Source organism: Pholis gunnellus (assembly GCF_910591455.1).
Source record: "Pholis gunnellus genome assembly, chromosome: 8".
In the NCBI taxonomy this organism is placed as follows: Eukaryota; Metazoa; Chordata; class Actinopteri; order Perciformes; family Pholidae; genus Pholis; species Pholis gunnellus.
In genome coordinates, this window is record NC_136534.1 from 9585945 (window position 1) to 9612556 (window position 26612).

A 26612-nucleotide genomic window follows, 5' to 3' on the forward strand; every position below is an offset into this window, starting at 1 on the left:
ACATTTACCGCCCCCATATCCTCACACATCAGCTCTGCTGGTGAGATAAGCACTTCATCCCACAGCCGATCCAAAGGGAAACCCTGCAATCTGGATCGTATCACATCGCATGCCTCGATATTCTACCTTTATTTAAAAGTGAGACATTCTGTCCAGATATGACACTTATCTTTCACATGAATGAGTCTTTGCCTCGTCAACAAAATCGAGGCGAAATCAGCTCTTGTCAGATCGGAATAATGATTATATTGCCTTTACCCTGCGTTTCCACTCACAACACTATAGGAATCTGTATCACGGCAGTTGATGTCATGTTAAATCTATGAATCAGATCTAAACAATCATCCCTCTTTTTATTTAAAGTATTGTGTGACCGTATGCGGTTATAGTGGTTACCCCCAAAGTGTGACCTCAGTCTGTATTATTGTGAACTGCATTTCCATCTTGATAATTAGATTTCCAATGTGAGATAAAAAAAAAAAAAAAGGAAAGAAAACTAGTCCAAGAGTTTGTTGCAGTCCAAAATCACCCAGACAGCGAGGTTATCAGCTAGACCCCGGCACCATGAGAATATAGCGTCCCCGAAAATCCTATTGTACCATGAAATGTCACAGCACATTAGCTACAAGAGGGATTACCCTTCCTTGAAAGTAAAAGAGGGAGGGAGGGAGCTATTGACTGGAGATACAGAAACAGAGGGAGGAGAGGGTTGTACACAGGGAGCCTATGGGAATGCGTATGTGAACACATGCTGGTGCATACAGGTTAGTGTGGGGTGAATACAAACTAGTTGATTCTCTGTCATCTGTAACATTAGCATTCGTTAGCATTCGTATCCTTGCTAACTTTTTTCCCCACACACACACTTTCCTTCTCTCTTCTGTTCCCATTCCTCCTCCCTTCCTTTCCTCTCCTCGCCTCTTTTGTGCCACTGGTCATGATAATCTCTAGATCTTGATTTGGCTACGCATATGAATTATGTACACACACACACACACGCACGCACACACACGCACACGCACAGCTTATCTATGGCTGGGAAGTTGAGCTTGGTTGGCAGACTGAGACCAACAGCTTGTGGCTGTACTTTGGAAGAAAGCAAGAGTCTGCCTCCGTTGCTTCGTCTCGTTTTGCCTCTCCACTTTTGTCAGCCCCATTTCCCTTCTGTCTGGGTTTGCCACTCAATCTGTAATTCAGATGGCCTTCCTGTCTCTGATTGACTGTTGTGCAGTCCAGATTGCATGTTTCGAAATCTGTGCGGCCATCTTTCAGCTTTCCGAACAACACGATGTCTTGTCTGACGACGACATCTCTCACGTTATCTAGTGTATAATTTCACAATTTTACTTTTTACACTTTTGCAACCTAGAATGTGAATACGCTTCCTTGGGCACGAAAACCACAAGCACGCAATAATAAAACGTGATGGATTAAGAATCGTAGCGCCCGAGCAATAAAGCTCTGATGATATACGCTTCAGAAATAAGTCAAAGGAGTAATTGCTGAGCGCAATTAAAGTGAATACTGAGGAGAATATATGATCCAGGACGGAAAAGTGACATATGGATTTGAGAAAGCAAAATGTTTCAGTGTACATTAGGGACCGACTCTCCCTCTGCTACGTCAGGGAGTGAAACCACTCTATTCTTACGAGCTTATTCCAGAAAGCGCTTCATATTTTCCCCTGCCCCCTTTCTTCCCCTCTCTGCTTTATCTGTGCCTTAGTCCCCCCTAACTCTGATCCTCTCCTTTATTTCCTCTGCGTCTCCTCTGCTGTTGTGCTTTGACTTTTTTGACCGAGCATCCTCTGTGGATGTACAGACCACCAGACACCTCCTCCAGACCGTAACCAACACCACCTGGGCCTGCTCCACTTAGGCCTAAAGCTTAACTCATATTCACAAAGACACTAAGTGGGAGAGATCGGTGGCATTGCGTACCGTCCATTATGCTATGATATGGACTCAAATTCTCATGTATATTGTGTGCTGCAGTGCCCACTGCAGTGCGTCTGTTAGAGCAATACAGCTACATGCACCTCGATGTTTTTGTGGTATTATCTCTTGTATGTTCCTCGACTACTTCCTTGTTTTTCAAGTACCTGCCACTCAACTTGTGCTTGTACAACAAACCCTGGAAAGTACTCAGCCACAGTATCCCATGACAGGGGACATCCATTGGTGGAATACATTGACTTTTTGAAAATAATCCGATGGATTAATTTAGTGCATTGCAATAACGAGATTGGTTGCCGTTTCACCTCTGTCTTCTTAGTATTTAATCCACTACGGTGCTTTTGAGATATTGCAAAACCAAAGCGTCAAATTCAGTCGTCAGTATGATGAACTTTAACACAAAACCACTGTAAGACATATTAGACAAACTGGTGGCAAAGTTAGCCGTTTCCGCATGTTAAATCCCTCTGACTGAAAACAACGGCATCAGACCACATCTGCATTCTCTTCATGTTCTCTACGGAACAACATAGAATTAGTTATTGCATGTCTTGTGCGCAGGTGGGTCTGGCTGGCTGAGTCCTCTACATCATCAGTTTCTTCTCTCGAGAGACAGTGAGGACTGGGAGAGACCTCTGCTGAGAGGATAATTTGGGGGTTGGTATTGGTAAGAGTGCTGCAGTTAGTATTTTGTGTCACAGCGGTGCACTGACTGCTCCTCCTGTTGTACTCAGCTCTTCCACTGCATCTAATCTAGCAGTTGACAGCTGCTGTGAGTGTATGTGTGTGTGTGTGTGTGTGTGTGTGTGAACTTACATCATCTTATTACATACAAATACTTGTTGTACATCTCATTTACGCCTGCCTGTGTGTGTGCATGCTTGTGCCCGAGTTTTTACAATCTACATAAAATCTAATTTTTCTTATTTCGATTTTACGAGGATTCATTCAAACGTTAGAAACAATGAGGAATCAGTTAAAGAAAGAAAGGCAGACTAACTCAGCAATAAGGGCAGAGGGGATTCACAAATCACTGCTGGAGAAGTAATTGGATTATAATAAAGCTGTAAAAATGGCAACGTCCATATATCAGGTATATGCGTGTATTATGTAACTGCATGTATCTGCTGCTGGTGCTTATCCAAGAGGAACATTTAATTCTGTATATATTAAATTGCGATGAGCCCACGGCTGGTACCTGGCATTGACTCAAACAAATGGGGTTCAGGTATTGGAGATGATTTTGGGCAATGGGTTCCCATTTTAATTCAAATGAATTGATTCAGGATTCCGCTTAAAAAAGGGGGGTGCATTTGTTATTTACATTTCCGCAGAGGCTGACCCGTGTCAAAGCACCTCAAAGCACTGGAAATACATATTTGTGCGAGAACCGAAATAACAACAGGAAGAAGCGATAAAGATATATTATAGATTGAGCTGAAGAGGAAAAGGCTAGAAGAGTACAAAATACGGCGACGTCAGTATTTGGATGGTTTGGGAAATCTGATTAAATCTTCAACAGTGTTGGAAGTAGTCAGTCCCCGTGACTCATAGGCCAACCCAAAAACAGCACAAATGACAGCAGGAACCCTCGGAAACACCCACGGACACAGATATGCAGAGTCTAAAAACAATGTCAAGCTTTGATAAGAAAGTCTTCTGCATCGATGCCCCGTCGTGCATATTGCATTAGGAACATTTCCTTAATTAATGAGTAAACGACATACTAAGTAGGCCTATGAATGCACACATCAGCTATGCGCTATATATAAGGCTATAGACAACTGAGCATGCGCATACAAGGATGCAAACATACATGCACAAGGAGATAATGCCTCCCGGGGTCTTAATTATTCATACAGGAAGTTAAATCAATGAAATATGCAGATTGCTACTGTACCACATGTAGCAGACAATTTATTGTGAACTATCATTTAGCAGTGGTTTCCGTTAACTGTCACCTGCTGCCAAAATGTGACAGCCCAGAGACTCCTGCTCATTGAGCTGTGTTTAAAGCACTGTTTTGTTAATAATAAAGGCCAGATGATTGTTAAACCTTACGGCACAAACACCCTGCCAATAATACCTGCGCTGCTGCTGCTGCTCTCTAAACCCCTGGCTAAAGAGCAGTGGAATGCACGTTCAATATTTGAAAAAGCAGTAGGACGGCTGACTTTTTTTTCAAATGTTACCACTATTGATACCCCTTTTGAAGCTGTTGTGTTAGTCTGTTCAAGATAAATCAAGCACACCTCAAGCGTTTGAAACCACTTCAAATGTTGTTGTTTTTACCCTCAACTGTCAGTCTCCTGCACACAGAGAGACTAACATGGAGAGACGGTTCTGCAAACAACTTAGCCAATGAACTATTATTGTTGGAGACCACCTTGACTTAAACAGTGGGGTGTCTGGTTGGGGGAGCTTGAATATGCAGTAATTCAGCCTCCTGCTGGCAGAAGCTGCACGGTTATAAGTATATTAAAGGATGGCAAAAAAAAAAAAAGAAAAAGAAAACAGCTGCAAAATCTGTAATCTATTTCCCATCTCCCCTCCAAAGAATCTGTAGAATTCAGTTGGGACGTGCAGAACTGCGGATGACACCGTAAAACCTCCACACCACCTCTCAACAACGGCACTTCACCGTGGTAACGTACACTATGTACAGCACAGGATATTGCTGAGATGTCAGAACTGTGATTAGTGTCCTCAGTGCTCTTATAGTGGCTGCGGTGGCTCTGCTAATCCGCTGCTTTATTGTACAGCTGCACCAATATCAGCAGTAGAGTAACTGCATCCAACAGTTGCACACACAAATCCCAATTCGAGCGTCCTCAACGTCGTCACACGGGTACTAGTCTCTCACACGCAAACACACACACACACACACAGGCTCAGTGCAGAGTGCGCTGAAAGGCCAGGCAGTACAGCGCGCCTCAGTAGTGTGTGCCAGCCTAATCTAGTCAGGCCTTTTATCCCATCTCCTCCCTCCACTTCCACTTAAATCAACACTTCACTGAGAGCTACAAAGCTAGTTTGCACCCTCGGCACACACGTACACATGCGCACGAGCGCACGGGCACACGCTTCACTTCTCCTCTTTCGTTGTTAGTCTCTGTTTATCTCTCACGTTGGCACTCTCGCCTCATCTCTCTGCGTCTCAGGCACAGGCACGCATCGCGCACGCTCTCGAACAACGCTTACACTCACACAAAGTGGCAGTCGCACACCGAAACATACTTGCACACAAACAAACTCTCACACAACTTTGAAAGAGACTGGTAGTCTCCGAGGAGAAGCCGGTAGTGTGAATGAATAGAGGCTGAATGTGGCTTTACAATCTGTGCCCAGTCAACTGAGTTGGCCGTTGCCCAGGCTGAGAGCTGGTACCCCAGAAATGAATTATCCGCGGAACAAAAATATGACTGTACATTGGCAGTCGTTACAGAGGTCTCCCTGAACGCCACGCAAGTCCTCTTACCAAAAGAACAAAAATGGTCACTCTTCAGACACACCGCTGTTCTGAGAAATAAAATAAAAATGTGAGCATTTCCCTGATCTGTCAACCCTGTGGTAAAGGTTTGGTTATGTTTAAGCAAAAGCAAAACTACTTGGTTATGATTTGGATAATATTGGTTTCATTGTTTAAAGCAAGTACAGTATTAAGCAGCGTTCGAACGACCAATGCTGTTGTTCTTCGAGTGAGGTCGAGTGAAGTAGTCGTGCAGAACATCCCAAATATTTTTTTGACAGAGGGGGTTGGAGTCCCGGGAGCAGCAGGCCAACAGGAAGTGCAACTTGAACCGTGCTTATAAGCATCAGTGTCTTTATTCATAAATGTCAAGTTGAAATGTCACAAACACCGGACCAGCCTGCCAACAGGCAACGCAACGTGGTGATTTGGTGATGTACTATCTTTAGAAAAATCACTGGCATATGAGTAGACGCACACACGCCATCTCTCTCTCTCTCTCTCTCACACACACACACACACCCACAAACACACACTCACTCACATACTGAGGGCAATATAAACAGCTTACTTAGTCATTAGCGACCATTCGCTTTGGATGTGCTCCCTGCAATCAGCAACAGCCTATGTTTGGACTGCCTTAACATGCATACCCACGCGCGCACACGCACACAAACACGCACACACACACACATGGACATACACACAGTTACGTAGACAGCTCTGATAAAAGCATGAGAGCTCTGAAAAGTAATTTGACTGGGGCCCAACAAAAGGAGTGTTTTCCTAGGATAATCCCTGGCTGGGACTGCAGGGGTTCTGTGAGTGTTAGTGTGTGTGTGCGTGCACCAGAACCCTGGAGAGTGGTTGTCTGTGTTTGTGTGTTTGTACTCGTGCAATTGTGTGTGTGTGTGTGTCTCTGTGTGTGTGTGTGTGTGTGTGTCTCTGTGTGTGTTGTGTGTGTGTGTGTGTGTGTGTGAAGGGTGGGGGGCTCAAGCCAAGTAGGGAGGGTTTTATTCCGGATTTCATTAGCAGGGAATAGGAGATGTTTGGCCTTGCCAGCCACCTCTGGCTCAGGCACAAGAGTGTGTCTGTAAGCAGGCTAAACTGTCTGTAAGGGCAAACACCGTGGCAGTTTTATAGAGTTTAACTGTGTTTCTTTATATATTCCTCTCAGACTGAGAAAGAATAAGTACAGAGGTTGAGCTCCAGAGTTTGTTCACACTTGGAGCTGTCCTACTGTGCTGCTGGGCACACCAAAAAATGTGCCGTGTGTGCTTGCAGGTAACAAAATGAAACGCTATCATTGTTTAGCAGCCAGTAAGGTGAGACACTCGAGTATGGAAGAGAAGGCACTGTCCGTGCTAGGGTTGAATATTTACCTGGCGTTTTATGATTATATATATATATCTGAGGAATGTATCATTCTTTACAAATAATCTGGATTTGATGCTCATCGCTTGGATGCCTCTCTGAAATCTTGGCGGATGGAGGCCTTGTTTTTTATTTATTACATGTGCCACACATTTCATCTTTCAGGTTATCGATTTTGCACTTTGTTGACAACTTTAATGGGGCTCGGAGGGGGCAGCTTTCTTTCAGTACAGGTAAAAGTCTTCAGCAAACACGAATATAAGCAGTCAAACAGATGCACACGCACTGGTGCAGATTACAATCCTAGTGTCCCGCAGTTATTTGGCCCACAGAAGACTTTGGTGAGAAATCCCCTGTACATAGCAGGACATTATTATGGGATTTACCTTTTGTGTGAAATACAGGGATGTAACAATGAGCGCTGTGACTATATTTCACCATGTTCAGTCTAAATCTAACCCTAAGGGCTCCAGCTGGATGTATAGTTAACACAAGGGCTTAACCGGAGTCCAGTTGCCGATACCTAGGGTGTAGGTTTTGACTTATGTTTCAGCGTCCGATTACATCCATTGATAGCAGTATCACAACACTACACAGATGTATTTACTTTGTGATATGAGCAGCGCTGGGGAGGTCCGTCTTGTTTCATTAATAACTATGAGACTGTGATGGAGACAGGTGATCGAGGTGAGCCGAACGTTTGCAAAGGAAACGGCTTTGCAAGAGCTGTGTCCCTGAAAACAAGAAGAAAATGTAGCCTTTTTCATGAATAATGCCTGCTTACCATTGCTTGGTCGTATAACTCAATACGCACAGTCCTTTCTATAGAAATGGTTCCAGTAGTACAGCTTATCTCTTGTAATTCACAGTCATTTTACTCATGCACTGTGAATCTTTTGGAATAGAGAATGCAAACAGATGTCAAGGAAACTAGAATGTGCGTGAAATTAAATGGATATCACTCGCACAGATATATTTACAGTCGTTGCTGTTGGTACACCTGACCTGCATGTGTTTACTGGTACCAGGTGTGGCCTATCAATTGCCAGAGGAAGGTAAAACATGTCCAGGCTTATGCCATCAACGTCCCAAGAGGAGGCTTTCTTCCATGATATGTGGCAAAAGATAATCACAGTCTTTTTCACATTTTCTCCGCTGAAGAGTCGGACTCTCTTCACTACGGCTACCACTACCCTTATTACTCCCCGCTCTCCACAAATGGATGGATTCAAAAGGTCCACTTTATTGGAGGGTATTAGAAAGGTCATTCCGTGAGATGTGAAGACACTGAAGTGGCAGAAGAAAGAAGGGTAACTGACAATATGACTGGAACCTGTTTAAGATCACTTCACGCTAACTGTGAAAAAAAGTATTCATGGGTGGAATATTCCTTTAACATGTCGGACCTGCAATGCTCTCGGACAAAAATAGAAACAGTAAAAGATACAAGGAGATGAGTGAGAGTGAGATAGGAAAAGAGAGAGATAGAGATAGAAGGAAGCAACATCCAAGTAGGATAAGGAACAACATATGAGGGGAAATCCCTCAGGCCATTCTTTCAATTATGTCTCTGGTCCCTGGTGTGGGGATCACTCGCCCACCAACGCACAAACCCCCCCACACACCTCCCCACCTCACACGAAATGGTAATAGGAAATGTGCAAACCAAATCCCTATGTTGATGGTAATAATGACATTTAATGCGCAGTTTGTATGCAAATAATGATCGGAGAGATGAGTATTTTCAATTATATAGATATATTCGGCCTGTGAACACAACATATCATATTATTTCTTGTTTACATACAAACAAGAAACAGTCTGAATACAATGTAGACTTGCCCCACGAGATTTTCATTTGTTTACATGGAAACAATTGATTTTCCTTTCCAACATATGTTTTACCCCAGACAACTGAGAGCAGGATGATATGGGCTAATTAAATGCAAAATTCATTACAGATGACTAATAGATGTTGTTACGTCTGAACAAGATGTGTACTATAATAACTATAATATAGCCGGCTTTCATTACAAAATAGAATCTTATTTGTCAGGAAACAAAACGAGCATCCTGATTATACTGGATCAATGTGTAATTGTAGGAGGGAGATAATAAATTCACAGTCACAGTATCTGTGACAGCATGCAGGGTCAATTGCGGGTCAACGGGTTTTGTGTAAAAAGGTTCCCACACAGGTCAGCTAATGATCCTTTAAGATAGGCAGAGGCCCTACGAACCAACACAGACCAGAATCCCAATACATAACATCTCCTTTCACCAAAACACATTTGTTTATTCTGAACATTAGAAATTCATTCATTGTTTGCTTTACTAATATGTCCTCAAATAGAGAGAAAGTGTTTACTCTGCAGAAAGCTGGAGGTGAGTGAACTTTGCAAGTTCAAGTTAACAGCGGCACACAATGGATTACAACACATGAGGAGAGCAACTTCATTCTCTGCTCGTGTATTATTAATCCATGATATCTTTACATATATATAAAACACTCAGAATGTTAAATACAGCTCCTATAATGAAAGGATGTGAGGAGTCTGTACATGTACTGTAGTTTAAAGGCCAGTCCATATAATGCAGAGATACAGACATTTGTGAAACCTAGACTAAATATGTTTCTATCTCTAGAAAGTAGATCAGCTTCACGGCCATGGGCCCTCTACACTGCACATTACACACACACACACACACTAAAAATAGCTAGCAGCTAGAGGTTGTGCTCTTTGTCTCTCCCTTTTCATCCCAAGATAAAGTCTTTGTCAGGCACTTAGCACGGTGTCTTAAAAGCCGGCGCACCAGAAGTGTACATCTCAAAGAGTTGTGAAATCAGCCTGAGTAATGGATTTCTTTAAGCCCTCAGTTTTTCAGTTGCTGCTTCCTGTTGCCAAAACATCTGCGTACTTACTAGAATTAGGTTTGCTGCCAGACAATATTAGACCTTAACACATGCAAGCAGGAAGTGTTAGGGACTACTGGAGCCCTCAGCAATTTCCGTGGTGGAACTGTTTGGGGCAGGGACGTCGTATTAGGGGGGGGGGGGTTAGGACGATTCCTCCCCACCCCGTCTATTTACATGAAATGGTTTGGTCCTGCCCCAGAAAAGAAAAATTGGGGTTTCAAAGATGAAAAGAAAGACAGGAGAGCGAAAAGAAAGGTGTGTGTGGTCAGTGAGTGAAAGTTAACCTGTTAGCTTAGTCCATTGTGTTTGATCCTCTTTTGGCCGACATTTAATCAATACAGGCAAACTTTTAGCAATCTATTCAAATCAGTTGTCGTGGCCCCTGGCTGGTGCGAGGCCCAAGTACAGATGCAGCTTTATGCTCAGCAGCCCTGTCTCTCCATCCCCATCCTCCTACCAATGAACCAGCCCTACTCCAAAACAGAAAAATAGGTGAGCAGTATTGTGTTGAATTGGTAGTAACTGAATTTTTTTTACGTTATTAGAAATGGTTTTATATTACAGGATAATATATGATTCTATATTCATTTTAAGTTATTCATATATATTTTAAGTTATGTCTCGATGATTTTCCATTAAAATGACATTTAGACTGTAAAAGATGGCCTTGAGCACTTTTCTTAAAGAAGGTATCTGTCTTTAATGAAATAGTCAATTCCACTACAGACAGACATACAACATTCTGCACAGTGTTACATTTTCAAATATTGTGCTCTTGGACTACAAGAGAGTTGCAAGCCTTCAATGGTAGTTATTTAAAGCTTTGAATGGTTCTGGAGGTGGGGTTGCGGCAATTGTGCCAGGTTGGCGTGGCCTGTGGTGGCTGGGCCCAACGTGATATTTTGGTCCCCAAAACCCCTGGCTGGAGGTAGAGGGCCCTGACAGGAGCTTTCAAGAGGCAGCGAATCCATTAGACAAGGGTCGCTACAAAGTGGCAAACTATTAAAAATGCAGCAGCACCATTATTCCCTGACCCGGCCTACAACTTCTGTCTCCTTCACTGCATCGCTCTGTATTTCCCCTTGGATCTCTATCTCTTATTTCAAATTCCTTTTGCTACCGCCATCTGTTCTCTTCCTGATACATCTCACTCTGCTCTCCTTCACATCCCTTTTTTTTCCTGCTCCATCCACCTTTCTTTTTCCCTCCTTCACATATTTTCTATTACAAAACTGGCAGGGGTGAGCCTCTCTCACCCCTGCGTGCATGCACTGACCCGCTTAAGCTCTTTCACTCCTATTCAACAGAGCGAGGCACGGGTCAGCGTCCGCTACTGTACTGGGACAAGAATAGAACAGCCCACGGAGAATAATAAATGGACATATATGGGTGGTTAGAAGAGTCCCTTTTAAGCAGTGAAAACTACCCAGGCCTGGCAAACTGAACAGATGGTAGAGAGAGAGAGAGAGAGAGAGAGAGAGAGAGAGAGAGAGAGAGAGAGAGAGAGAGAGACCAGAACACACTGGGAGACAGGCAGGAAGAAAGAGAGAGAGCAGCAGAAAAGAAAAAGCAGGGAAAGAGTGAGCAAGAGTGTTGGGTAGGGCATTAGAAGAAGGCAACATAAGGCTTTTCTACATTCTCTACATTGGCATATGATGCTATCAAGAGCAGAGCTGAGATCCAAACAGAATAGCTCGGTCTTAAACAACAAGCACATGATAATATTGCCGCTTGTAAAACTACAACTGATGCAGGCGGGCAGATGTGTGAGGAGAAACAGGGCATGAGCAGAATGCATGCAGTGCTATAAAACCTATACACTCTGTTTACTTTGCACACCGCACTACACACATTATTCAGTTTCTGTATGTGTGTGCGCGTGCGTGTATGTGTGATGTGTGCTGCATAATTTATGGTCGCTGTTTCTGCTAAAGCAAAGTACTTTATGTTTGACAAGACGAGGAATAGAAGCTTGGAAGGAAACAAGGAAGGAAGGAAGGATGCGATAGTAAAGGGAGGACAGAAAGTTCAGCTCAGTGTAAAAGTGAACCCCTTTGCACATGCGAATCTCTATGTTTGTGTCCTTGTGTCCCTCCTTATCGAGCGCATAATGGAGAGTAATTGGATGTGAAAATCTCATTTTTGAAGGATGGAATATTCTATTTAGACGTCCGGGCGTGTCCGCGTGTGCCATTACTTTGATATCAGCTGAATGCTGTTTCTCATTACCCTAATTAAAGCTCCTCGTGTGCCACTGAGCATATTAGCACACTGTTCTGCAGCAAACTAATGATCGGCTGGTTGATAATGCAACTTTTTTTTCTTTTCTCGTTCTGCTTCTCTCTTATCTTACTCTTAACGATTATCATCAAAGATTCACATCCTCGGTCACTCATCATCATCGGCGGCTAGAAAAGATTTAAAAGCTGAATAGCGCTATTACATTCAGAGGCTCAATCATCTATACATATAACAGCCTATCACCACATGGCGTGCAAGTTGCATTTGCAAATAAAGGTTCATAAAAGCATAACGAGAAAGACATAAAATCACTAATAATGCTTGAACTAAGAGAAATGGAGGCATGAGGGGACATATGTTTTAGTATACGTCACCTAAAGATAAATATACTTTCTAATTATCAGAGCTTGATGTCATGAATGCCACTTTTCCACATTTAAAAAAGGCAACATGTTTGATTTTATTATTGCTGTTATGAGACATTCCACTCCAACCACAGGGCAACGCTCAAAATGTCACAGCAACAATCAAATGCTACGATAATTTGTTTTGCACTTTCATTTGGTCCAATTAGGGATTTCACAGACTGGATTTCCTGGAAAGAGAAAGAAAAATGCCTTCAGTAGATAAGCAAATCGTGCCTTCGATGCCACAGAATGGGCATCAACAGTAAGCCGACTGAAACCAGCCCACAGAGGCAAGAAAATCCTAAACGTGTTTAACAAATCACCCAGAAAATGCAACAATGCCCCCCCCCCCGATCCCTTCAAACCCTCTAACAGCCATGATTAAGCGGCGCTAGGCTCACATAAGAGGGCATGCTGTCCCTTCCCGCCCCACTGCTAATGCACACTAACTGTACCTATAACCCATTATGGAGGCAGAGCAAGCGCAGTTCTCTTGTTTAATAGCCGCACATTTACGCACACTTTGTCATCTGGCTAAGCATTGCTAGTATAAGCCAGTCATTTCATAAATGCCTTTGTGTGAAGGTGGTGCATGTGTGCGCCTTTTGAGCGAGCGTGTCTTGTGTCTAAAGATTGCTATTGGAAGGGAGTGAAGGAGGCACACATATACACACACACACACCCACACACACACAAACACACACACACACACACACACACACACAGACAGACACAAATGATTGATTTCCACAGGAGAGCCTCCACTCTCTGGAATAAAGATTAATAAGGGGCCATTTACATCTCCAATCAGATCAGTGAGCAAGAGAGAGAGAGGGGGGGGGGGGGGGGGGGGGGGGGGGGCTAAAAAAGGAGGCCACACAATAAATACAACCAGTAAGTCTTTGTCTGCTCTTGTCCATTGTACACAAAGAGTCTGAAAACCACCTGCATACCTACATTCACACCCAACCACATTTACACATGCACACACACACACACACGCGCACACACACACGCACACACACCTCACATATTTGAAGTCAGAGAGCAGCACAGGCTGATCAAACACTGGCTTGTTGTCAAGGTCCATATAGACATATAACTGAACTATTCTATGGGGCCTCTGAAACACACACCCACCCACACACACACACACACACACACTACACTGAACTGCTCCTCTGGGACCCGCTAGAGCTTTAATGACAGCAAGCTGCACCGAGGAGGGGTCAGAAGGAGTCACTGTTCAGAGGCCACACACACACACACACACACGCAGACACACACACACACATTAACACAGGATACACACATGCACTTACAGACTTGCGCACACACACAAACGTGAGCAAATGTATTCGGTCCTCGCTCACGCACGCATTGACGGACAAAGTTTCAGGCTCATGTACAGTCACTGAAACAAAGCTGAAATACAGACGCTGGTTTTATTCATACATGGATAGATATGCGAACACACACACACTCACACACACACACATACATCCACCGTCGACAGGAAACACTGGGGAGGGTAGGATCCAATTTGATTTGACCTTGACAGCAAGAGGGACAGAGGGAGGGCTGATAGGAGGCAGGGATGGATGGAGTGCAAGGAATCAAGAGATGGTCTGGGCCAGATGCCTGTTGCAGATACTTCAGAGAAATTAGGTGACCTTGAACTGATAGATAAATCAAAGAACAGCAGTGTGACACGGTGACATATGCACACACAAAACGACACGCATCAAATGTTAATCTAACGTACGTGTACATACAGCGTAATATCTCGTGTATTAAACCTACAAATCACACAGTGATTAGATGCTCCTTGATTCACTGATTAGAAATGCTGCTTCTTTGTTATTGCTAGACAATTAAATACGGTTTCCTTTTAAGTTCATTGTGAATCTGATGCAATCACAACCATTTTTGTACCATTTAGATATGCAGTATTAATGCAACCACAAAATAAATGATGAAAATGCTCCACAAAAACACAGGCTGTCAAACTTTAAAAGAAAAAGAAGATGAATTGCGTTTTGCCATTTTAATTCTGTTCAGGGAAAAAACTATTTAACAAAAGAACACTTTCACAGAGATGAAATTACCATATAGATCCTTGGAGTTCTTTTTTTCATTAAAAGAAAATTTAGATACAACACACTTTATATTATCCAGTAGCAGACAAGCATTTACTCTTCCAGAGTAGCAAACAGAAAGGCGTGCTCGTCATTGGAGATGTTGGTTGCAACAACCAAGTCACAGATGTGCATTAACAAACAGTCCGATTGCTCATCTTGAGCACATTCTTAAAAACATCAGACAGGGCCCAGATGTGAGTGTGTGCAGCTCCGAGAACTACGTCTGTAATGTCGACATGCAGCAAATGCGATCTGCACATGTCATCCGCAAAAATATCCTGCAGTTAATTGGAAATATTAATCTTATTTTGTGAACTTAAGTTGAAGAGCTGCTACAGTGGAGCTGCCAATGAATAAAGTACTACATTTGAGCCAGCGTGCACTCGACTGTGCTGAATAAGTGAATATATATTTTCATCCAAAAAAAACTTTAATTGGATTTGAAATGGTAACATGGTTAACGACAGTATAATGATGTCAAAGCTACAAACTGTCTATCCCCAATTAGAAATGTCCAGATCTGATCTGACAGATTGATTTCAGCCAATGTTTGGTTGATTACTATCAGCCCCCTAAATTTAAATTACTTGTTTATTGGATCTCAATATGCTCCGTCTCCGCCAGCTTTCATCTGTAATTGCTGTGAACATTACCCACAACTTGTAGCAGGGAGGCATGTGTTATAAAACGTTAACGGGCTGTGAAAATGTCTTCAATGTGGAACTATTTTAAATTAGAAAATGAAAGCAGCCAAACATCCTCTTGTAATCTTTGGGTTTTGGATTAGAATCAAGGAACAGAAACTTGATCAAGACAATCCTATCCATGTGTTCATTTGTTGAAATAACAGTATTTAAGACTTCACAATTGTACAAAATGTGTTGCTATTGGCCTATTTTTTCAGTGGAGCAATCGTTGTTTTTTTTTACCTGTTCTTCCCACACTGTGTCCACCCAATAACATGATCTCTCTACTCTCATAGCATCCCACTCCTACACTTTTATCTTTGCATCTCTCTCCATCTCTCTTGCCTATACTGACATGCACACATTTACTAAATATTGCAGCAAACCCCAACTCCTCACACTTACTATCACACGAAAGAAAAACAAATGAATCACAGCAGACAAAGGGAACGGCAGGCTTGGCGATATGATGCAGGAGCCATCGATCAGGCCTTAGCGATCCATTTTCCTGTTCTTGGAGGTAGAAGACTCAGAGAGGGAAATATCTTGTGTGTGTGGCTCTGTGTATGCATGCTATGTGTGGGTAAGAAAAGTAGGAATATAGCGAAAGAACAAAAGAAAACTAAACCGGAGCTCTGTTTTCTGTACCCTTGATGAACGGATAAGTGTATCAGGTTCCATCAATCACGTCTACAGCGTGGTATCATGGGTGAGTTTAGCCTGGGGGTGGCCAGTGAAGGGAGGGGTAGGAGGGGGGTTGGGGGTGGGGGGGAGGTTGGAGTGACAGAGTGGGAGAGGGACAAAGTAGGAGAGAAAACATGGGCTGAGGGAAGGGTGGGCCTCATGCCCCGAACTTGAACTTGGAGCTGGTGGGGTCGGAGAGGGGAGGATGGGGTCAAGTCTCTGTGTGGATGGAAAAGCTGAGTGACACCAATATCTCCCTGCTCGGGGGACAGATGGGGGAGAGGGGCCATGGTGTCATTTAGCAAGCTGTCGTGCGAGGCAATTTCAGCATCTATCTTGCGGCTTTCTCAAACTAATTTTGGTCTTTTGACAGATCCCTTTTGGGGTCTTGCTGCGTCAATTTAAGGAATTCGACATAATTGAGGTACGAATTACATTCAAATCATACACTTGAGATCGTCGGAAAATGTAATTTTGTCTTGATCCGGTACTGATTGGGAAGGCGATTTAAAGAGGCAGCAGATAGAGAAGATATGGAGCTAATCAAAAGGACGGTTGCAAGATGGTTGTAAGACAGTTACAGGATGAAAAGCTGATGTGTATTTTCAACACGCAAACACGTTTAGACTGTGGTAAAATAGGTCAACCTGGCGGACCATCCTACCTTGGTCTGGAGATAGTGGGGGTAGTAGTAGGTGTAGTGGGGGTACATTTGCTGCTGCTCCAAACGTTTTCCCATGTAGATGGAATCCAATTGAAGGTCCTGGAGGCTGGAGATAGAAGCTCGCAGGTGAGGTACGTTCACGCCGGCCTGGATCCTTCAGACGACTGCTTCCAAGAGTGGAGGATGAAGAGAGAGAGAACGTTGTCCTCTTACTAAGGAGTGTGTGTGATAAACACACAGAGGAAGGGAGGGACAGGAGGACAGATAGCACTTGGGATTTTAGTCAGTCTACTTGTCTGGGAGCTCACAGGGAACCTCACAAAGAGAGACAGGCCCAGAAAGAGAGACAGAGAGAATCCGGAGTGGCAGCAAAAAAAAAAAAGAAGGGTTTGGGGAGAAGGAGGTGAGGAAAGGAAGGTATTAAAAAAAGGTTAGTAGGAGGCAACACCGGAAACAATAGGGGGAATTGAAGAGCAGGACAGAGAGAGGGTAAAAGGAAGAAGAAAAGGACGATGAGGAGAAGGAGGAGGAGGGAGGAATGGATAGGATCCGGTTGCCGGTTCCTTGCACTCTCCACTCTAAAAATCAGACTGACTCTTCGTCCCTGCTGCCCTGAACATGCCCCTCAATTTGCTCTCCGGCGTCTCTTACTCTCGTCTGTCTCCTTCTCTTTTCTTCTTCCTGTGTATCAGTTTCCCTGTCTGGTTCTCGCTCCCTCTCACCACAGACGAGACCCTGATCCCACCGGGAGCTCGGCTGTGTCCTGGAGAACACGCGCCGTCCTCTGCTCTATCCTCAAAAGACAGTGAAATCAGCGATGAACTCACGCCTGGATGTGGAGCTCGAGAGAGAGAAGAGGAGGAGAGGAGGAGGAGGAGGAGGAGGAGGAGAGAGGGTGGTCTTGAGCTGAAGCTGTGACTGCCTTTATTCTCACTCTCTCTCTCACTCCCTCCCTGTTTTGTTAAGCTCCGGGGATAGATAGGTAGATGTCGCTGGAGCCCGGCGTGGAGGATGAGCAAAAAAAAAGAAAGAAGCCTCGTTTAAAAACTCCTCTCGCTCGGGAAGAAGCAGATAGTCCTATCCAGAAGCGCACTCGCACAGGAGGAAAATCCCCTCTGATCCACAAGGTGCCTCCTCCAACTCTTTTCTTCTCTTCCCCTCTGCGATCCCTCTCTTTCTTCTCAAGCTCTCTCCCTGACGGCTTGCTTCCCACTGCGCCTGGCAGCCGTCACAGTGTCTGTGTGGTGGTGGTGGCGGCGGTGGTGGTCGTGGTGTGTGGAGTGTGTTTGTGTGGCTGTTGCCGTCTGCTCCACTCTGCGTGCTGAAGCATAGAGGGGCTCGGCTTCAGCGCAGCTACGCTCCTCCTTCCCTCTCTCTCTCCCCCTCTTCTGTCTGTGTCTCTCTCCCTCTGTGTTTTTCATGGAACTACAGACCAGTGGGAGGGGCTGGTCCTGCCCTCGTGTGTTATATGTGTGTGTGTGTGTGTGTGTGTGTGTGTGTACTCAATAGAAACTGAGAGAAAAAGACAGAGATGGGCTGTTCCGCTGGCAGAAAGGCGGAGCTGGGGAGGGAGTATGAGGAGCAGGAGCTGGGGTTAAGGGTGAGAAGAGGATACACGCAAGTATAATTTGGAAACAGAGGGGGCCCCCCTACTGGCACTCCGTAGGCGCAGCAATGGCACATTTTGCACAATTCAAGCTGTCTTCTAAAGTAAACCAAGCAACATAATCGTCATATTTTCCATTTTATGTTGGCCATTATGTTGGCCTATTATCAGCTGGCGTAACCAACATACGCACATATAAAACACAGGCATGCACACATGCTTGAATGACCCTCCAAAGCGTGTGCCTGAATGCCTCCTTCACATGACCAGCGGAGGAGGGCCCAACATAGAGTGTGTATGTAGTTCAGTGGTTGTGTGGCACAGTGACCCACTGACACAGTGCCGCCTGTTATGTGATGTAACCAGGTTTAAGTAGTGCTCTTACATAAGCATAGTGAGCCATGCATGAAAAGACTGCTCTGCCCTCTGACTGCAGCTGTGCGTGTGCGTGTGTGTGTGTGTGTGTGTGTGTGTGTGTGAGGGAGACAAGGGTTGGCAGACAATGCAAGTTCACTGCAGTGGAGAAAAGGGGCACGAGAACAGAATGCAAACGCATTTATTCCTTGTGGGCAATTAAACTACTTTACAGACTGTGCAGCAGAAACACATCACTGTCTTTGTGCCATTGTTGGCCCACTTTCCCCCACGTGTCTTTCTGTATTTTTATAGCATTGTCCTGTCAGCTAGTAGAATATACAACAATGGTAAGTTTGACTCAAATGTACTAACAATGAAACATTTTCCAATGTGACACATAGAAAGCAAGACATAAAAAAAAAAAAATTAGAGAGATTTTGATGTGTTAAAATTCTGTTTTTTTTGACCACTCACCAAAAAAAAAAAAAATGTTTGATCCAGATTAGGAACTGCCAGAGAAGATAAGGAGCAAGAACAACAAGTACATTGACTCCAACCCCCTCATAACACACTAATAAGTGTAGAGTATGCAGGAAACGCCCTCGGGGGGGTTGACTATAAATGCTACTTCAGATTTGAGAAGTGGGTAAACATTGTGTGCACCACTAAGGATGACAGTGTTTTCAGTTCACAACTGTCACTGTAGTTTGGGGATGGCTTTATCAGGTTTCCAGCTCTCCTTTCTTGTCTTACCTCAGCACCGGTGTGTGAAACACCTCTCCGATTATGAAGACAGTGCAACTGTAACGTCATGTCTGGAGGCAAACCTTGACTGTGAATCACTTGTATTTTCATTTTCATCTCCATCGCCTTGTTAACCATGTGACAAATGGAGTATATTTATTCCAGTCTTCAGGACATGCTGTAATTTGTATATAGTTATCACGTGCATTGTTTCAATCAGATATAATGGGTCCTTTCGTGTATTTATATATCATATTACGTTTTGTGCAACAGTTTAACCTTGAACCTTGGTTGATATAGTGCCATTAGCATTAGTAAAAGTCATCTAAATAACCTTGTGATAGCACGTTTTATGATCATAATTATCATATATTAACAGTGGGAGACATTATATGTCACCCAAAGGAGCACAGGCAGGAAGTTAGTCATCGGGTAAACTGCTGTTTAGCCTATTGGCTATAGTGGAGGCAAAGGCCCAGTGTGTAAGCGGCGGTGGCCGATTGAATTAGGTTTCACTTTTGTTTACATGTTCACAGATGTATTGTATTATATTAACAAGCGTAGTTGCTGTCAACTCGAGTATCCTTCACTTCACCTGGTTTACTTCACCACAGCGGCATATCTGCTCACGCTTGTGTGTTTGCGTCTGTGGATTTGGAGGAGCTCAGTTCGTCAGAGAGAGCAGAGCAGATGAGCGCTGCAGTATGATAATAAATAACATCAAAACATAAAAGGTACTAATGAAAACACCAGCAACGTCGGTGCTTCTCAATACTATTAGCACCGGGCTGTTTAATACCGAGATTCGGAATGCAACCCTACCTTCAGATAACGTAAAACACAAATGGCTCTCGCAAGAGCCAGTGTCCGTTCTGGGCTGCCGTAGAAACATGGCGGTGCAAGATGGCGGACTCCGTGGAAGACGACCCGCTAACCACTCCCTATATAAATTGGCTTTTTCTAAGCTCACGGAAACACTATGATTAGTTTCAGGTGATTATCCTCTGATTAAAAGATAGATATGAATATTGTATTCCATTGCTGCCACTTAGTACCCCTAAATGTTACACACTGTTTGCAGCCAGACCGTTGCTTTAAGCTAGATGCTAATATTGGCATGCTAATGCTTGACAGGCCAACATTGTAATCCCTGGTGCAACGGTGCTCGTGAGGCAAAATATTTATTTTCTGAAACTAAACATAAACACATTAAGAAAATAAATGTACATATACTGTACATGCTACATTGCAACTGCCACAAACACCTGCCTGAACTTAACATGTGTTCTTCCAGTGGAAAATCCAGTGGTTTATTTAAATCTGGATACATTTTAGAAACTTTCAAACCACTTCATGAGACTACGTTAAATGGCACACAGTAAAAAGGTCCCGTGATAGTTATGTGCCTACATAAAAGAAAATAAATGTTTTAAAATGTTGCCAGGTGGTGGAACAATCAATACGGATTACTAGCTTTCATCAATGACACTAAATCAATATTTTGAGAAAGATCATATCATTTAGTTTTCAAGGCACTCCAATATTTCATTTATAAGAATATAATATGTAATTTTGCACATTGTCTTTGGGCTACCACTCTGTGAATTAACCAAACCCAATTTCTAACCTGTTACATGCTAGTCATGATCTACACCCTTCGACTGTAGACGGCAGAGGAGTTGCTGCGTGAGCTCATTTTGCAGTAATTTCAGCCTGATCTTCACAGTGAAATATATCAGCGTGCTTTAGGGCCGCTGCTAGCGAAAGCAGGCTCTATTGATTGTGTTGCACTTGTAGCTGAGGAGAGTGCATTCCTGAATCTTTGCAGTCAGAAAGGTTGTACACACACAGAGCTGAGTAGTTTGATGGTGGAAGGTTATACATTCATTCAAGGGAACTATGTGTTGGAATACCAAATGACAGAGGGATACTGGGGGATTTAGAAAAAAAGAAAAATTAAGATTCTGCTAACACCGCAGTTTGGGAAAACAAAGAGAGAGAATTGATTCTTCCAACTGCACAGCACAGTTCCATTGTGCGAGGCACAATCTTTACATCTCATTCCATACTCTGCTGCCAGAATAAAGCTTCCTAATTACCTTGTCTAGTGACAAGACTGCCATAATGGTGGTGGTAAATACACACTGGTTAATTGTATTCCTTCTAATATCTAACAGACTTCCATTATGTCTGAAGCACAATCTAATTGCCCACTCGTTTCTGAAGACTGAATATGTAACTGCTGCATCTGCATTACTTCGCAAAAAGGACCTTCTTCTTAGGAGGGACACCATTTTCCATGTCCAAACTGACAGCTGGAGCAAAAATATCAAAGTGTTTTCATTGACACTGTGTGTTCTTAAAGCCCCCGGTCATCAAAGCAGTTTTCAAATGGAGCAGGAAAGGCCATGCTGTGACTCAGGGGTGCGATCCTCTCATCGCTGACCAGCAGATGTATAACAAACACTAGTTCAGGAAAAAAAAAGAGCAGTAAAAGCCTCACATCTGAGTTAAGATACAGCTGGGAAAACAGAAGAGGTCATGATGACGACGATCCTATTTTACAGAAGCTGCTCTGGTCCGTTTTCAAAGAAAACACTGGCCAGGATATCATCACATACACACTGTGGTATTTGAACACAACAGATTTACAGAGGTAAATGGCCTATTACATCCAATCGCCATACACAGCATGAGGGAATTTTGTCTCTTTGCAAGTCCCCTGCGATACAAACATACAGAGATGTAGAATAAACAGTTTGAGGTTTCTTTGATCCCGGACATAGAAAAATAAGAATTCAGGTTCAGACTTGCACACATTGTCAAATGTCAAACAACTGAAGCCCTCAACTTTGACACCGGACTAATGCCCCCTTGTGACATCAAAGAACTCTCAACGGAGCAATACAATCTGCAAGACGAGGGTCAAGTAACCGAAAAAGATTGCAGCCGTCAGTAGGCTACTTTTCGGGAGTCTTGCCAGCTTGTCTACTTGTACTGTAAGAAGGTAATCAGAGAAGAAGCCCATGAGCCAACTCTCCTAAGAAAAATAGTATAACTTTTTACAGCAAGGTGAAACACCGTAACATCTCGTCAATCAACCTGCTGTTTGTTTATTCTTTCACGTCATTTTAGTTTTGACAAAGCAATAACTTATCACTGTGATTCAAACGCGATCAATTCGATCAAGACAACTTTTAGTTGATCAGATTCTGAACACACATTTCAAAGGTCACTTTGAAGTAATTCAATGTCTGTATTGCAGGTCTATTTTCAGTGAATGATGAAAGACTTACACCAACTAGAAGTACCAGATAATGCAGAGGGCACAGCTCAATGTGACTGTAGGAAAAAGAAAATGTAATTTCCAACAATCACTGAAATGTATCCATTGTCCATCCATCCATCCACTTATCCTTGAGAGCAGGAATGTCAAACTCATCTTCACTCTGGGCCACATCAGCATCACGGTTGCCCTCAAAGGGCCGGTTGTAACTGTAAGACTGTATAAATGTAACTACTCCCTAACATGTTGTTAAATAACTGTCTCTGCATTTGATTATTGTTTATTCAAGTGTAAACATATTGTACATGCAGTTATATAAAGGTAACAAATATATTTAAGCACATTTCCGTTATTATAACATAAATCCTTTTAATTTAGGGTTAGGAAACCCACATTACTCTATCAAAGATCAAACATTTAAAGGAAATAAAGACAAATATCAAACACAAGTTATTACATTTACTTTGTTCGAAGCTGTTTTTGTCACCTCCGCATCACTAATGTTCCTCCCCGTCGTCGTCCCGTCCATGGCAGCTACATCCAAGAGCTCCTCACTGACAGTCAAGTCTGCCTTCACGCCTCTTATAAACATTGATAGATGTGTGTCCGTGTCGTCTGCGCTTTCATCAACAGCTAATGAAAAAGACAAGTAACTGCTCGTCTCTTCGGCTAGCTGTGTTGTCAGATTGGCTGCTAGTTCCTGAACTCGGTCTGCGACGGTGTTTCTTCAAAAACTGACATTTTAAGAGTCGTGTCTGGTCGGAGCACACCTGCTCACATACCTTTAGCATGCACTGGGCTGTAACTTTTGTAAATATGTTCTGCTGCGATTGCGGTCTGCCTTTTAATTCTTGGACACGTGTGTTTTTATTGGAGGCTAAATTTAGCATATTTGGCTCCGTGTTTGGTGTTAAATTGCCGACGTAAATTGTATTCCTTCATCACCGACACTGCCTCATAACACAGACGACTGACCGTTTTTTCTCCTTGAAGCACAAACATGTATTCACTTTCACATCTTTCATTCAATTTTCTACCCTCTGCATACATTTTTCTCTTCTTGGGACATTTTGGGATTATTTGTCGATCATTTTCATCTCAATCACTTGTTGGAAAACCGCTTTACGGGCTGTTGCGTCTCCTGTCCACCTGTTGTGATAGTTTTAATGTGGGCACACAGACAACATGTTGCTGCCGTGAGTGAATAATAGTGGTGTAACGGATCCCCCCTCACGGTTCGGCACACATGTAAACCACGGATTAATTACACAGTTTACCTTCACCATCACAGTGTGAAATAAAAGTCAACTGACAAAAGGGTCACAAAATCGAAATGCATTGTGGGAGATGTAGTTTGTGGGCACTGTAAGCAACATAGACTTTAATTTTAAGACAATCATATACCTTTTATATGGAAGCCCATTTACGGTAGCAAAAAAAGGTGAAAAGTTAGACTTGATAATACAAATATGGCACTTTTGGTGCATCCATCTGTAACCATGACACGACCAGGTGTTTCCATTTTTCAGTTCGATGAAGTTCGTCACCTCAGTCACATCGGTTTTATCCTTTCTACGCCAGAGCTGCTTCTTGCTTTAAATCCTTTCAAGGGTGCGTTTGCTCAGTACAATCCCACGTGAAGTATTTCATCTGTTGTAAAGCCACGTTTAAAGTAGTCTTCAATGTACTCACAATACATTATGTCAAATGTAGGGTAAACTATGAAGAGCTGCTTCTACTGTTGTGTTTAAGTATCTTATAATTTTGACTTTCTATCTCGTAATTTCAACCATTGGGGTATTTTTTTTTCCAAGCGTTAGAAAATCATCATTAATGTCCCTGAAATATGGTGTTTTATTTTTAGAATGATCATATCCACAATTCTGAAGATAATGTTTTATCCTGTGCAACATATGAGCAAATTATCATCACAGATGAGTTTTTTTAATTCATTTTTGCTCTGTCATAAATGTACGCAGGATTTAATATTTAGTACTTTATTCATCCAAAAAGAAATGTGTTGTGCTCCAGATACTACACCAGAAAATTATTATATACATGATATATAAATAAAATGGAATAAAAAAAGCAAAATGTTACCAGTGAGATGAGTATTTCAGTCTACTGAAGGTCATTAGTTTGGCTGTGTTTTAGCATAATTAATTGAAATTTGATCCAAAGTTGTTAATTATTAGGTAAAGTTAATTACGTCGAGAAGGACGTACACAGAGCAGTTGTCTTGGTAAGGAACTGGAACATTCAAACAAGAGGCACTATACACACCTGTACCAACTTGAAACATCTTTCAGAATAAAGCACCTACTGATGCCATTTCATGACACACATTTTGGCACACATTTATAAAGCACTCGCAATGTGTGGCTGACAAAGACTGTCGGCAGTAGCAATATCAAGGGATTTGAAATGGGTTGCACATAGTTGGTAATGGACATCAACAATAAATAGATTAAGGGAAGAAGGAAACGTGTAGATGTCTCACTCAATGAGACAAGCCGACAAGAAGAAAAAAGAGATATTAAGTTACACAATATGAGGAACGCATTCTAAACTATCTCCGTGGCCGTAAAGCCATATGAGAAATCACTACAAACCAATATCCCGTTGTACAACACAGAACGCTTAATTACATGACTGAATCAAAATGGTGACAAATCACCTTAGGCCCTTTGCAAATCCCACTCCTCCCATCCTCCTTTGTGCTCCCTCCTCCCGTCTCCTCTCAACGGCAAGCCACAGCTCACTTTAACACAAATCAGCACTTTATTAAAAAAGAAGGGGAAAAAAAGAAAAGGCAGCGCATTAGAGGATTCATTTGAACAATTATGCAAATCAGACAGGAGATGAAGCTTTTATTAATGTTAGAGAAGTGTTGCATCAGATAGTGCTGAAGTTCATTAAGTTACTCTAGTTGAAGATGAATACATTCTGATTAGTTTGATGTCACCATGGTGTGTATCGTATCATCATCTTGGGCTGCGTCAGCGCAAAACTCCCCACAGATCTTTTGCTCAAGAAAGGGAGCGATATTTCACGGCTAAAAAATGTGCAATTTGGATTAATAACCCCGGGTTCAGACGCATTTTTCTTTTTCTTCTGCTGTTTTCTGAAGGTTTGGGTTCTGTCTGGTGCCATCACTCTTTCCGGTTTATAAAAGAGAAAATATATGCATCAGCTAAAGATATTTCCTCAATGTGTATTAATCCTGTTTATTTCAAATCAGGTTAATTGTTGTAAACCTTATGCCATTCTCTCTCTCTCTCTCTCTCTCTCTCTCTTTCTCTCTCTCTCTCTGCAGGTACAGGGGCTTGGGAGGTGGCGGACCATGACTGACTGACTAGGGCCCATGCTTGCTGTGGCTCCGAGGGGTAATTAATTTCAGCAAACGACCGCCACGTCTGTCGGCTTTTATAAACGAGCATTTACGCGCTATGGACAATTTAACCACTCCACTGAGCTCACCCTGACAGAGATGAGTAGAGAGATGTGGGAGACAGAGAGAAAGGGAGAGGGAGCGAGAGGACGGGGACCATGCTGCTAGGTGACTGATGGGAGATTTAATCAATAGAGTAAGCACATTTACTCTCATGATGCTCACCCAACATCCATATTCATGGTGTTAATTCTCTCAACGCCTACGCTGTTGCACACCACAAAATATTACAATGCATGAAGGATTTCACTACATCTCATCAGGCCTCATCAAAGGCCAGTATCATCACTGCTAATTATGTGTAGCATCGTGGACTGAACATCATCGGGGTACTCTGGTCAAATGATTTTATTCTAGGTCAAAGCTTAATTCGATATACTAAATAATTATTATGTTCTGCCACATATACCTTAACAACTCAATGTTCTTCTTGTTAATGTCATTGCCTGCATTTGGAGGCATGCACCAGATCCTGGAAAACAAAGGCTACATCAGTACAATGTCCTTGTCAATCAATGCCACCGCGGCGAAATCCTAAAATAAAACGGTGTCATTGAGAGCGTCTGGATTTGCTCTGTCTTGACTGTGACACTATTCGGTCCGGGTCATTGTTCGCTGTAATTGCGTGAA

General features: G+C 42.9%; 1 protein-coding gene across 2 annotated transcripts in view; it reads right to left on the minus strand.

The window, feature by feature from the left end:
- The window catches only part of LOC306700085 (RNA-binding motif, single-stranded-interacting protein 3-like), a gene marked incomplete at its 3' end in the record, with an annotated part of 105702 nt that extends 89070 nt beyond the window's left edge, over positions 1 to 16632 (minus strand). For both annotated transcript variants that reach the window (XM_079164985.1, XM_079164984.1), the window contains exon 1: positions 16539 to 16632. In XM_079164985.1, the coding sequence (XP_079021111.1) occupies positions 16539 to 16613 (75 nt within the window). In that variant the 5' untranslated portion in view covers positions 16614 to 16632. The remainder of the gene's footprint in view (positions 1 to 16538) is intronic.
- Between the last annotated feature and the right edge of the window lie 9980 nt (positions 16633 to 26612).